The 13,293-nt window shown below is 38.3% G+C and overlaps 1 protein-coding gene across 2 annotated transcripts in view; it reads right to left on the bottom strand.

Annotated features, from left to right (window-relative positions):
• EFL1 (elongation factor like GTPase 1) overlaps nucleotides 1-13,293 on the bottom strand; it is a 136,991-nt gene that overhangs the window by 38,132 nt on the left and 85,566 nt on the right. For both annotated transcript variants that reach the window (XM_082648564.1, XM_082648565.1), the window contains one exon: nucleotides 1,556-1,687. In XM_082648564.1, the coding sequence (XP_082504690.1) occupies nucleotides 1,556-1,687 (132 nt within the window). The remainder of the gene's footprint in view (nucleotides 1-1,555; nucleotides 1,688-13,293) is intronic.

The following is a 13,293-nucleotide window of genomic DNA, read 5'->3' as shown; positions in this document are numbered from 1 at the left end:
AAAACCGGGTGCCCCTTTCTATCATTTTAGTTTATTTTTTACAAAGTTCAGAAAAATCTAATGCAACACATATGAGGAAATAAATTTTGGCACTCAGATGGCCAATCTTAAGTAATTCTGTTTATTAGATTACCCTGTTTATGAGAAAGCAATTAATCTTACTGAGTCTGCTATGGGACAGGAAGTAAGCTAGGTACTAGGATCTCTCATCTCATGTAGCCAGAGCTGTACAGAAGGTGGCCCTTTAGGACGGGGCTTTTACTCGGCTTGGATAATAGCACAGAACAGCACACAACTATCAAACAGACTCCAAAAAATTACACATTTCTCTTAAAACATTATAGCTTAAATTTCTTTAATCCCTGTTTTAAAAGTAAGAAATAAGATTTAAATAAATACTAGAAACGCCTAAGAATAAATTATGGTTGCCAGACTCAAATGTTACAACTTCAATAAAACTGAGCTTTTCTTCTATTGTATGTGCTTCTTAGGGTTGGAGGCAGTTACCAAGGAGAATAAAAGAACAAACCATGAGGGGCCGGGATCTGGACAAACCCACAAAGAGGAAGCAGGCATTACACAGAATGGGGTAAATCCATGCAACAACCAAAGGCACTGTCAGTCCACAGTGACAGCCCAGAAAGCATGCCTGTCTGAGGCCCAAGGCAGATAGCTATTTACTGAGCCCAAAGGCCAGAGATGCAGTCCTCCAAAAACATATCTGCTCAAGGGTCCCAGGGATCCTCAATGGCTAGAATATGTCTTAGGAACTGAGGCAGAGACAAGCTTTCCGAAGGCCCCAGCTGTGGGGAGAGGAGGGATATACAGATGCAGGGGCAACGAGGCCATTATATACCTCAACTAAACTGCCATTTTACACATTTGTTCTCTGGTTTCCTTAAAGCAGTCTGGAGACTCTTCACTGACTACCACTAAGCACTGGGAACAGCCAAGTCACAGGGACTAGGGGGGTTAGTGACAATCATGGGAAGGAAAATACAAGAGTCAATGAAGATTGGCCAGGCAAATGGTATAAACCAAAGACTAAGAATTAGTTATTATAGGGACTGGCATATGTAGGTGTCACACAGCCAGACAGAAAGACGCAGGAAGTGCTTTCTACACAAAGAGGAAATGCTCAGTGTCCAGATAATCTAGCAAACCTAGAGGGAAGAGGATATGAATTTTGAACCAAGAAGCTTGGGGTAAGATTCTAAGAACCATTCACATAAAACATGAACTTTGCTGAGACGCCACCCTGTGCCGGGGTTCTGGGGGATGCAGAGATGACCCTGTTTCTGACATAAAGAAGAATACAGTCTCCCTGGAGGGCGAAGGTGCCTAAAGACTCCTGGTTCCTAAGACAGAGGTTAGATTCCCCTCAAAATGTTGGTGGTCTGTACGGCCTCATGGCTGGGCAGGTTACTCCTATTATATACCTTCAAGAAAATTCATAGTCTACTACTGAAACAAATCATGAGGAACCAAGCATTAAATGCAAGTATTTTAAAAATGTAATGAACATCACAGGCTTTTAAAAACAGGGTCATCTTACTTGGATGTTTCGGTTCAACAGCAACCCTCACAATAGGGGTGGCTTCAAAGTTGAGTGGTATAAATGGCGGGCAGGAGGGCAAGGTAGACAGTGTTGCCGATTTCAGCACAAAGTCTTGAAGGCCTCCTATTCCTGCAGGGAGGAAAAGATCCATGGAGTCAATAAAAGATGATAAATTCTGAATTTATGTTAGAAAAATAACAACATCAACCCAGTATATATGTCACAGAGAAAAAACACTAAACAAATTGGGCTAAAACATACCTACTTTGACCACAGAAATGATCATGTCCAGAAACATATGTCTGAAAATACTAATTACTTTTAAAATTGTAACTCTTAGTTTTTAAAATACATTAGTTTGATGAAGATGAGTCTCTACTGAAATAATCTCTTTTGCCAAATCTACTTGCTTGTGGGTGAAGGGGATTTAGAGAGGAGAATATCAGTTATTCCCCCACCTCCCTCTCTCGCCCACTCTCCACTTCAGGCTCCCGGCTGATAGTTGCATAAGGCTCTAAAGCATACATATTTGTCTTTGAGCAGACAGGAGCAGAGAGAATGCCCCAGAAAAGTGAGATGAAGGCGTCATATTGAACCTCACATCCAGAGTAAGAGCAGACAACATTTTAGAACAAATTAAGAAACACAAGGGCGATTTTTGTGCTTTGGGGTTAAAGAATTAAGAATTGAAGAGGGTGTGGAAGGGGAGGCTACCTGTTTTAGGGTAAGGTGACATAGGAGAAAGGGGCAGGGATATTTAATCGGCAGTCTGCTTTTGCATCTCGAGCTTAGCAACAACTATGAAAAGGAAACAAAGAAAACAGCTTTGCTACCTTCAGCTGACAAACGGATGTACAGGTACAGGGCACCAGGGTGCCACACAATTGACCATTCAGCCTGGTGGAGGGGAACTGAATCTGACCACACAGTGTGAAAAGCCCCCTCCCACTGCCCCTTCCGAATGCCTCCAGAATTCACCATCCCACTACATTAAGGGATCGCTCCAACTGTAAGAACACCTTCCTTACATTAGGCTGAAACGTGTTTCCCCCATCTCTACACATTGTTCTTAGTTCAGTTCTCCAAAGGTCCACAGAAAACGTGCTTCAACTTTTACCAACTACCCTTTGGATTTCAAAGGCATCTGTCAGATCCTTTTAATCCTTTCCTGCCTCACACTAAACCTCATTAGCTCCTTTAACTGTTTAGCTCATGACATGATTTCTAGACCTTTTGTGTGCAGGGGATCCTCTTCAGACTAAAGTTTCCAAGGAGCTAAATTCATTCCCAGCGCCTCTGGTTTATCTATTTGGTCAAGGTCTAAACTCATTGCTGTCCTTCTTAGCCCAGCACACAGAGAGACGTATACCTGGCCACAGCTTCTTGATAATGTCCTCCATGTACCATGATGTAACACATCTGGGTCTGCCCAAGTTTCCACCAAGTCTACTAGAAATAACAACATCTCCCATGAGGCTAGGGGTTTAGGAAAACCCCACAGTAAATATTCTCTTTCAAACCTCATCCATCCTGCTTCTGACCTCTGACTAGCATGCATTTCCTTCCTGCACACACAGCACATGGTTTCAATGAAAAGATAAATGCTGGTCTCTTCTCTGTTTCACCAGGGATGCAGGCTGCAGAAGGTCAGTATATTTTGAACACTGTCTCTTTAAACTTCTGGTTTACATTTTGCTGTTCAAATCACCAAATCTATTCTTGCTACTTAGATATGCCCAGATTTGTGAACAGATTAAAAACATGAAAAAACTGAAACAAAAGAAGTCAATACCACAGTAGTCCTAGTCAAGATTAAGACTTTATGGAAAAAGTTATGCTCCAAAGATAGTAAAAAAGTCACTATCTGTAATATGCCACTATTTTAACAAATTTTTAAATATAATTCAAAAATCTAAGAAAGGAACCATTAGAGTTATTTGGCTGAATCACAATAAAATGATTTAAAAATCACTTTGAGAATTTCTTGATGTACTATCAGATAATTATTAAGTGTACAACTTGATATTTATACAAAACACACTTTAAAACAAACTTTCTGTTTTTAAAATAATGCCATCAGGTACAATCTAGAAAAAAAAAATGAAGCAAAACAAAACAGACCACCGTAAACCCATAACCACACCATTTGAATACTGTCACTATATTCATTTGATGTATTTCCTTTTTTATTCCCTCCTCTACTGGCACACATAATTTACACTGTTATAATCTCCATATAATTCTGTGTCGGTTTTTTTTCTATTTAAATCACATGATTTTCACTTCAGTTGTTTAAATCACAATTATATCAATCAAGGAGGTATAATTCCTTCACATAAAGTTCACGTGCTAAAGCATTTTTCAACTGGGATTGGAGCTGCAGAATGTGTTCCCTTCAGGGAATCATTTTAGAAGTTTTGGGATGGGAAAAGTGATAGGTCAGAAAAAAAATATGCAAAATTAGCATGGCATGAATTTGTTTCAAGGATTAAAGAGGGTGCAAAGCTTTTTCCATATATGTTTTAAAAAAAGGCATATGACTAAATAAAAGAAAGAGAAAAAACAGGCTGATGAATATGGAGCAAAAGGAATTTACTAAACACCAAGAATTCTAGCTTGTTTTTATACAAATGCCAGTAATTTTTGTCTGACTGAAGATGAACAACCCAAGTCCTCTCTGGTCCTGATTCTTCTCTATATAACAAGGAGTATTAGACATTTTGAGTGAGTGAACTCTTGCTTACAGGCTGGGGTGACACCTGAGTAAATACTGAGTTCTTTCACTGGGTACACAGGCCCTCACCAGGATGTGTACCATACCCTTCAAACTTTTCTTAATCAAAAATCAGCATTTTGCAAACACTGCCAGACCAAAATCTTTTCCAGGTTCTCTCTAATGTTCCTTTTTACAAAGTATTCCATTTTTAGGTTTTTTTTTTTTGAGAAACTGCCATACTGTTGTCCACAGTAGCTGTACCAAGTTACATTCACACCAACAGTGTAGAAGGGTTCCCTTTTCTCCACATCTTCACCAGCATTTGTTATCTGTGTTCTTTTTGATGATGGCCATTCTGACAGGTGTGAGGTAATATCTCATTGTGGTTTTGATTTGCATTTCCCTAATGATTAGGGATGTTGAGCATCTTTTCATGTGCCTGTTGGCCACTGGCATTTCCCCTTTGGAAAAATATCTATTCAGATATTCTGCCCATTTTTAAATCAGGTTGTTTTGTTTTTTTTGATGTTGAGTTGTATTAGCTGTTTATATATGTTGGATATTAACCCCTTGTGGTCATATCAGTCGCATCATTTGCATATGTGACTGATATGACCCAGCAATTGCACTCTTGGGTATATATCCGAAAAAAATAAAAACACTAATTTGAAAAGATACATAAACCCCAATGTTCATAGCAGCATTATTTACAATAGCCAAGATATGGAAGCAACCTAAGTGCCCATCAACAAATGAATGGATAAAGATGTGGTATATATATATATAAATATAATAGAATACTACTAAGTCATAAAAAAGAATGAAATTTTGCCATCTGCAGCAACATGGATGGACTTGGAGGGCATCATGCTAACTGAAATAAGTCAGACAGAGTAAGACAAATACTGTATGATATCACTTACTTGTGGAATCTCAAAAATACAACAAACTGGTGAATATAACAAAAAAGAAGCAGACTCCCAGATATGGAGAACAAACTAGTGGTTACCAGTAGGGAGAGGGAAGGGCAATACAGACATGGGGGAGTGGAAGGTACAAAACTATTGGGTGTAAGATAGGCTCAAGGATTTATTGTACAACAGGGGGAATATAACCAATATTTTATAATAACTGTAAATGGAAAGTAACTTTTAAAACTTATATACAAATTAAAAAAAATTTTTTTAAGTATTCCAGAAACAAGCAACGTTGAGGAGCACATCTTTTATGAGACTGAAAATATTGTGTGGGCCCTGAGAGATGGATTGGTCTTCTGTCGACAACCTTTTTTCTTTAACAACCCCCTGCTGCACCAGTTGAATCAATCTAGGATGAGGGCACACTGGCAGCAGTAAGATGGTGAAATCATTACTGAATGCTAACACTGCTTCCTGGGGAGGAGCCTGTTAGCTGTCTGGAGAGAGAGGAGCATTACTATCTTCAGGAAAGTTTCGATTCGTAAACTGCTCTTTCATTGCTGGTATAAAAATAATACTGGAATTAAAAAAAACTTTGTGGGAAAACATGTTACTGCTCTAGCTAGCATATGGTCTCCTAATTGCCAAAGTTTTATTTCAAGACAACTTTAACATTACTACACCCAGAACCATCAACCTGTTCCTCTTAAACTGTTTAATAAGACTGAATTAATGGAGTCCTTTAAATCTTCACAGTAAATGCAAGTTATGTATCATGGGTGTCTATAGGGCCTCAGGCCTATGAGAGCAATAAACACTACTTTAGAAGAGATATGAGGATTCAGACAACTATTAAAACCAAACCAAACCAAACCTTTTTTTTTTTTTTTTTTAAAGTACAGGTTCCCAGAGTAGTTGGTGAGAACCTAGAAAACCTTTGGTCTCAGAAGACTACCTTCTGCTCTAGGTCCTTCTGTCTTTGAATACCAAAGAAGCTCATATCCTCTGACTCTAACTTTACGCCCTTATTCTGCACCTTTCTGGAAACTCAGATTCTGCTCTCTTTCAGTCAACTACATAGGATATCAGGGGATCCATGCACTTTATAATTCTTGTCATGGAGGGAGCAGGCAGGTAGGTACAATAAATATAAAATGGGCCTTTTCCAAGCCTGCCTGCCGAGCATCTCCAATGCAGACCAGTATTGCTGAAGTTTTCAGAGGACTGGTCCAGTCTGTCCATGATGCTAAACAAGTTCCTTAAATCAACTGCCCTTTACCTTCTTGGTGAAATAGGAGGCCCCGGGGAAAACTCCTGCAACAATGACATCACCATGTGAGGATTTTTTTTCCTTCTCGTAAGGACAGATGGAGCTCATAACCAGCTAACAGTTACATCAAGATCTGGGGTCCTTTTCTCAGAAGAGAGACTACAGTAAATGGAAAATGTAACATCTTAAGAATCAAAACCTTTTTTTTAAAGAGCCGTCTAGACTTGCTATCTTCGTCTATATTCCAGAACAGGTGGAAACGTGGCCCTCAGGGTCCAGAACCAGGTAAGGGAGCTATAATTAGGTGTCACTGTGGAGTCTCAATTTATGCATCAAGACCACTTCCATTTATGCCAGACCACCATTCCTGCGAAACAGATGACTCAGTAGAGCCGGCTGTCACCAAGGGAATTAACACAGTTGGAAGGGTCTAGGACTAAAATAGTGGAAGAAATTTCACCTTGGACCTGGAGGCAATGCAGAGTACCTGAATGGTGCCTAATATTCACTCAGAGTGAATAAAAGGGCAGTTACTTCTGACTGCCTCTTGGTGTGTTATACCATGATAAAGGATCTACTAATGCCAGCCCAGGAGAAAGGATGAAGCACATTAATTAAAATATTTGAAAACAATGTTTTCTATTAGAACAGAAATAGATGTGAAGGACTGTGGGGAAGGGAATACCAGGCCAGGGACACAACATACACAAAGTGCTGGAGTGTTGTGGGAACCCAAAGTAGTTCAGAATACCTTATGCATAGAATACACCAAGGGGCTGGCAAAACAGGAGGGTGAAGGAAAACAGAGAGATTATCAAGGGATGTGGCTATCAAGCTAAGCTTAGACTTTACTCTGAAGGGTGTGGATATGGAAACAAGTAGATGAATTAGAGAGAAATGGGGTAAGCTATCAGTCTTGGTGGTTACGTAGGAGCTGGAAAGAAGGGACAGGAAGAAACGAGGATGAAATCCAGATTTCTAACTTGGAAAACTAAGCATTTCTCTACCCTTCTTTTAGGTTCATAAGTTTTTCCTATTGTTTTTTATTAGTTCTTCATGTAATAAACATTTTAACTCTTATCATATTTCTTTTTCTCCAGACTATAGTTTCCCTTTTGATTTTGCTTCTATATTTTCTCTTTAGTATCTTTTTGAGCTTTTTCTATTTGGTGTCTAAACTTCAGAGCTTACAAACTTCAGTGCTCTCAAAGAACTGACACTTATTCAACTTTCTGTTAGTTTTCCAAGAATTTAGTTTTAAGGGCAGGGGCACAACTAGGCACTTTCATAAAGTTTCTTCAATGAACAAGTGAACCTGAGCACAGTTCCTGTCCTCAGAGCTTAAAATCTGGAGGGGGACAAAGGCAGATAAACAGGCAATTACAATATAATGTGATAAATGTCATAATAGGAAAACTACGAGGTTTATGTGGGAAGAGAAACTGAGAGGTTAGACTTCCTAGCAAAGTTAACATGTAGGAGTACCTGAGATAATTCTGCAAATGCTGTGGGAGGAGAGTGTAGAGGGGGGGAAATGGCACCAGTGGAGGTCCAAGTGAGAACCCGAAGTCATTATCTACAGCTGCAGTGTGGAGCGGAAGGCAGGACTGAAAAGACATTTTCAACCCATTCATTTCCACTTCTCTGAGATCTTGCAACTGCCATCAACTTTCTTTCCTTAGTCAACATGCATTCTTGTGATGTCTGATTTGGAATCAGAAGGAGTTGAATTTAATTAAAGCTCTAACCTTATGCCAGCTACCTAATCTCTCCCTAGTTTTAGTTTCCATATATATAGCATGTGGTACTTTCATAGGGTTACTGTGAGCCTTAAGTAAGATAATCAAATAAAGAGTTACAGTCGCTGGCAGAGTGAGCACTCAATAAATGGAGGTGGTGGCAGTGGTGGTTATAATTGGTTGTAGTGGTAACAGTAGTTGTCAGTAATAGTTTTGTTAATCAAAAAGGTTTTTTTGTGTATGGTATGAAGTGCATATTTAATTTTTATATATACTATTAACTAGTTAACTGTAAAGGAGGTTATAATAACTTCTCTATAAGGTACTAATCATACCCATTTATAAGCTTTGAATCCTGTCCCACTGACCTAAATTTATACTTTGTAGAGTAACACATGGTTTAAATGATGCTCCTTCAAAGATGTGATTCCAATTCAAATGATTTCAGTAAAATGGAAGAAGTGTACAATGTTTAGCACATAAGAGGAATAAAATGCCTAGTATAGTTTAAAACAATGCTGGAAATTTGTTTTAAGATTTAAAAAGAAAAAAAAGAAGAGATATGGCTTTACACAACCAGGAAATTGTAACCAGATTTCTTCTACCTTTAAACTCGAAATATTTCCAAATAAAAACAGGAAGCAGAGTCACTTCTGGATGCAATGGCAACTGCATCACAAGTACACAAAAGACCCTAGTTGAAATGATCAATGGAAGAAAACTAAGGAAAAACTGAATGAATAGTGAAACTAGAGAGGGCACTTCAAACTTTGAGCTATTTCTGTTAACTGTAGATCAAATTACAGAAAAACAGCAAGTGTCAGGTCATAACTCCATTCTTGAGAAATTACCACAACTTAAGAAAAATGATTACATACGTAGTATACTAGTGGTGGTCTATTTGATAACAGACCAATGGAAATGAAGAGCCTAGAAACATGTATGTGTGAAGGTAGAAAACCTAATGAAATGGAAAAAATAATACAACTGCATCTCTATCATACACCATCTAGAAAAATAAATTTTACATGGAATTGAAAGCACAAGCCATAAGATGACATCATAAGACTGAAGACTGATAATGTCTTACTATATTATAAAATCTACAAAACAAAAATGCCATAAACAAAGTAAAAAATTATAAAATAGATGTTTTCAATGTTTAAACAAGACAAAGGATTAGTAAGCATAATATATAAAGAACTAGTACAAATCAGTGAAAGAGACAAGCAACCAACAGGAATATAGGCAAAGAATATAGTTTCAAGAAAAGACACTAAAAGAAAAGGAAGCTCTAAACATTCAAAAAACATACAAAAAAACCCTTAATCGCATTTATAATAAGGTAAATATAAATTAGAACAATGAGATACTATTTCACACCAATACAACTGGTATAAGTCTGAAAAGAAACCACGTTTGGCAAGTATGTGCAGAAATCATAGGTCTTATGAACTGGAAATGGGAACAAAAACTGTTACAACTATGCAGGAGAACGATTCTGTGATGTTGAGCCAAATACACATAGACTGTGCAACTTAGCAGTCTGATTTCTACTCGTATATCTCAAATCAGTGTGAGTAGCGGGCACAATAGTGTACCAGTAACATACCACAAACAGTGGTACAACTCTAGTGGTACAAATCTAGGTGATTTGGTAATTGCTGGGAACATTTCTGGTTGGGGCCGACTACAGGCATTAGCGGGCAGCACCACGGACCAGTGCCTTGGAATGTGTGCAAATGTCCCACACAAAGAATTTTCCCAAACCACACAGCTTTTGAGTATTCTGCTGGACAAACCTATTAATAATGATCCGAGTTTAGATTTAACTCCATTTTAAAAGTGAAGTATTTTTTGCACAATTTAACACATGTGAATTTTCAGGAATTTTGTTCTGAAAATGAGCTATTCACCATTTTACCAACAGCCACTCATGGCACCCCAGTCATCAGTACCATACATCTGCATCTAATTGCATCTGTAGCTGTCACATTCATGGTGACTACAAGTATGTATCTAACTTGATTATGCCATCTAGTATAGTCAAATTGGAACATTTACACACTGCAAGGTACTTTATTTTATTGAAAAAAAATGTTTTTAACCAGAAGGTAAGAAAACAGCCTTTTTGTTAGTCCTGCGCCTTGAATGCTTGCATTGTTTGAACTGTCACACAGCAATAAACCGTGGCATTATGCTGTAAACACATTACATTTGAATTAATCAATTTAGGCCCTAAAAACTGAAACTGTGCTCTCACCTCTCGGCTGCCGGACTTGGATTTCCCTGGTTCCTGGTGTCCGCAGAGGGAGTCTTGGATTCCTATCTGATAGGGAGCTGGAATGTTTCTTGAGGTTAATCAAGGTCCTGGGAGTGAGGTGTCTGATAGCCTCAGACTGAAGGCCCTGTTCAAGCTTAGTTCCATGGAAAGACCCTCATCTCCGGGTCCACTCACAGGCCACCCTGGCATTAGATGTGAGAATGCATCACGTGGTGCCACCCCTGTGTCCTTTACCATTTGTAATGATCATTTTTCCAAAGGTAAATATTTTCCTCAAAGTCAATTCAGGAATTATGGAATTTAGACGGTCCTACTGAACCTTATATTCTAATATATTGTGATTTCTTTCTGAGTAGGGCTCAAAACAGTGGTTGAAGGAATACTTCACACAATTCCTGTGCTTTTTAGATTTATGTCAATAAATTTCTACTGACACTTATGTTTACAGGTCTGTGCTGAGCACCTTGGAGGAGACAGAGATGAAGAAGACCAAGATCCTATAACTTTCTCTCATTTTAGTATTATAAGTGCTCCTAAAGCACTTTTAAAACTCAGTCGCATTATTGCTGATAATTTATTCCAATCCCTGAACCTTAGAGCTTGAGATTTTTGTGACCGTTGCCATGCGTCTGCATCTTGATGTGGCGCAGTTAGTATGGCATGGCACAGACACAACTTACTTGTATTAGAACCTACCAAAGAAATGTAATTCCTAAGGGGAAAAAATAACAATGATAGAATGTTAACAAAATTTTAAAAGCAAATATAGGTTATTTGAATTCAAGCCAATACTTTTTCCAATGCATGCATTACTTCCCTGTGAGAGGCAGCTTTCAAAGCAGTTCTGTTATTGTGGACCAATCACTTCACAGACCAATGAAGTAAGAATAAGTACTACAGGTTGAATTTTTTAATGTTAATATTACTACTACAAAACTACAGTAATCAAAACAGTATGGTACTGGCACAAAAAGAGAAATATAGATCGATGGAACAGGATAGAAAGCCCAGAGATAAACCCACACACCTATGGTCACCTAACCTATGACAAAGGAGGCAAGAATATACAATGGAGAAAAGACAGTCTTTTCAATAAGTGGTGCTGGGAAAACTGGACAGCTACATGTAAAAGAATGAAATTAGCACACTCCCTAACACCATACACAAAAATAAACTCAAAACGGATTAAAGATCTGAATATAAGGCCGGACACTATAAAACTCTTAGAGGAAAACATAGGCAGAACACTCTTTGACATAAATTGCAGCAATATATTTTTTGATCCACCTCCTAATGAAAATCAAAACAAAAATAAACAAATGGGATCTAATTAAACATAAAGGCTTTTGTACAGCAAAGGAAACCATAAATAAAACAAAAAGACAACCCCAGAGTGGGAGAAAAGTATTTGCAAATGAAGCAACCAACAAAGAATTAATCTCCAAAATATACAAACAGCTCATGCAGCTCAATATAAAAAAACCACAAATAACCCAATCAAAAAATGGGCAGAAGATCTAAACAGACATTTCTCCTAAGAAGACATACAGATGACCAAAAAAGCACATGAAAAAATGCTCAACATCACTAATTATTAGACAAATGCAAATCAAAACTACAATGAGATATCACCTCACACCAGTCACAATGGCCATCATCAAAAAATCTACAAACAATTAATGCTGGAGAGGGTGTGGAGAAAAGGGAACCCTCTTGCACTGTTGGAGGGAATGTAAATTGATACAGCCACTATGGAGGTTCCTTAAAAAATTAAAAATAGAACTACCATATGACCCAGCAATCCTACTCCTGGGCATATACCTGGTGAAAACCGTAATTCAAAAAGATACACGCATACCAATGTTCATTGCAGCAATATTTACAATAGCCAGGACATGGAAGCAACCTAACTGTCCATCAACAGAGGAACGGATAAAGAAGATGTGGTACATATATACACTAGAACAGGGGTTCCCAACCCCCCGGCCGCAGACCAGTGCCAGACCAGTGCCAGGCGGTGGCCTGTTAGGAACCGGGCCGCACAGCAGGAGGTGAGCAGTGGGCGAGCAAGCGAAGCTTCACCTGACACTCCCCATCGCTCCCTATTGCTCGCATTACAGCCTGAACCATTCCACCCCCCATCCCCTCCAGCCCATGGAAAAACTGTCTTCCACGAAACCGGTCCCTAGTGCCAAAAAGGTTGGGGACCACTGCACTAGAATATTAGCCAAAAAAAATAACAAAATAATGCCATTTGCAACAACATGGATGGACCTAGAGATTAAGTCAGACACAGAAAGACAAATATCATATGATATCGCTTATATGTGAAATCTAAAATAAAGGGTATCAATGAACTTATTTACAAAACAGGAGTAGAGTCACGGATGTAGAAAACAAACTTATGGTTACCTGGGGATAAAGGGAGGAAGGGCTAAATTGGGAGATTGGGGTTGACATATACATACTACTATATATAAAATAGATAACTAGTAAGAACTTGCTGTGCAGCACAGGGAACTCTACTCAACACTGTAATGGCCTACATGGGAGAAGAATCTTAACAAAAAAGAGTGGATATATGTATATGTATAACTGATTCACTTTGCTGTACACCTGAAACTAACACAACATTGTAAATCAACTATACGGGAATAAAATTTTTTTTTAAAAAATCATGAAGATATATAAAAACTGGGTATGGTTTGGTGCAAAGAATATATACTTCTGTAGAAAGTCAACTCTAAAGGTATCTCTAAATGAATCTGTGCTGGAATTATACTCAATATAACCCATAAGGGAAAAGAAT

Source organism: Grampus griseus, assembly GCF_964374135.1.
Source record: "Grampus griseus genome assembly, chromosome: 2".
Classification (NCBI taxonomy): domain Eukaryota; kingdom Metazoa; phylum Chordata; class Mammalia; order Artiodactyla; family Delphinidae; genus Grampus; species Grampus griseus.
Note: the sequence above shows the minus strand (reverse complement) of the source record. Positions and strands in the feature narration are given on the sequence as shown.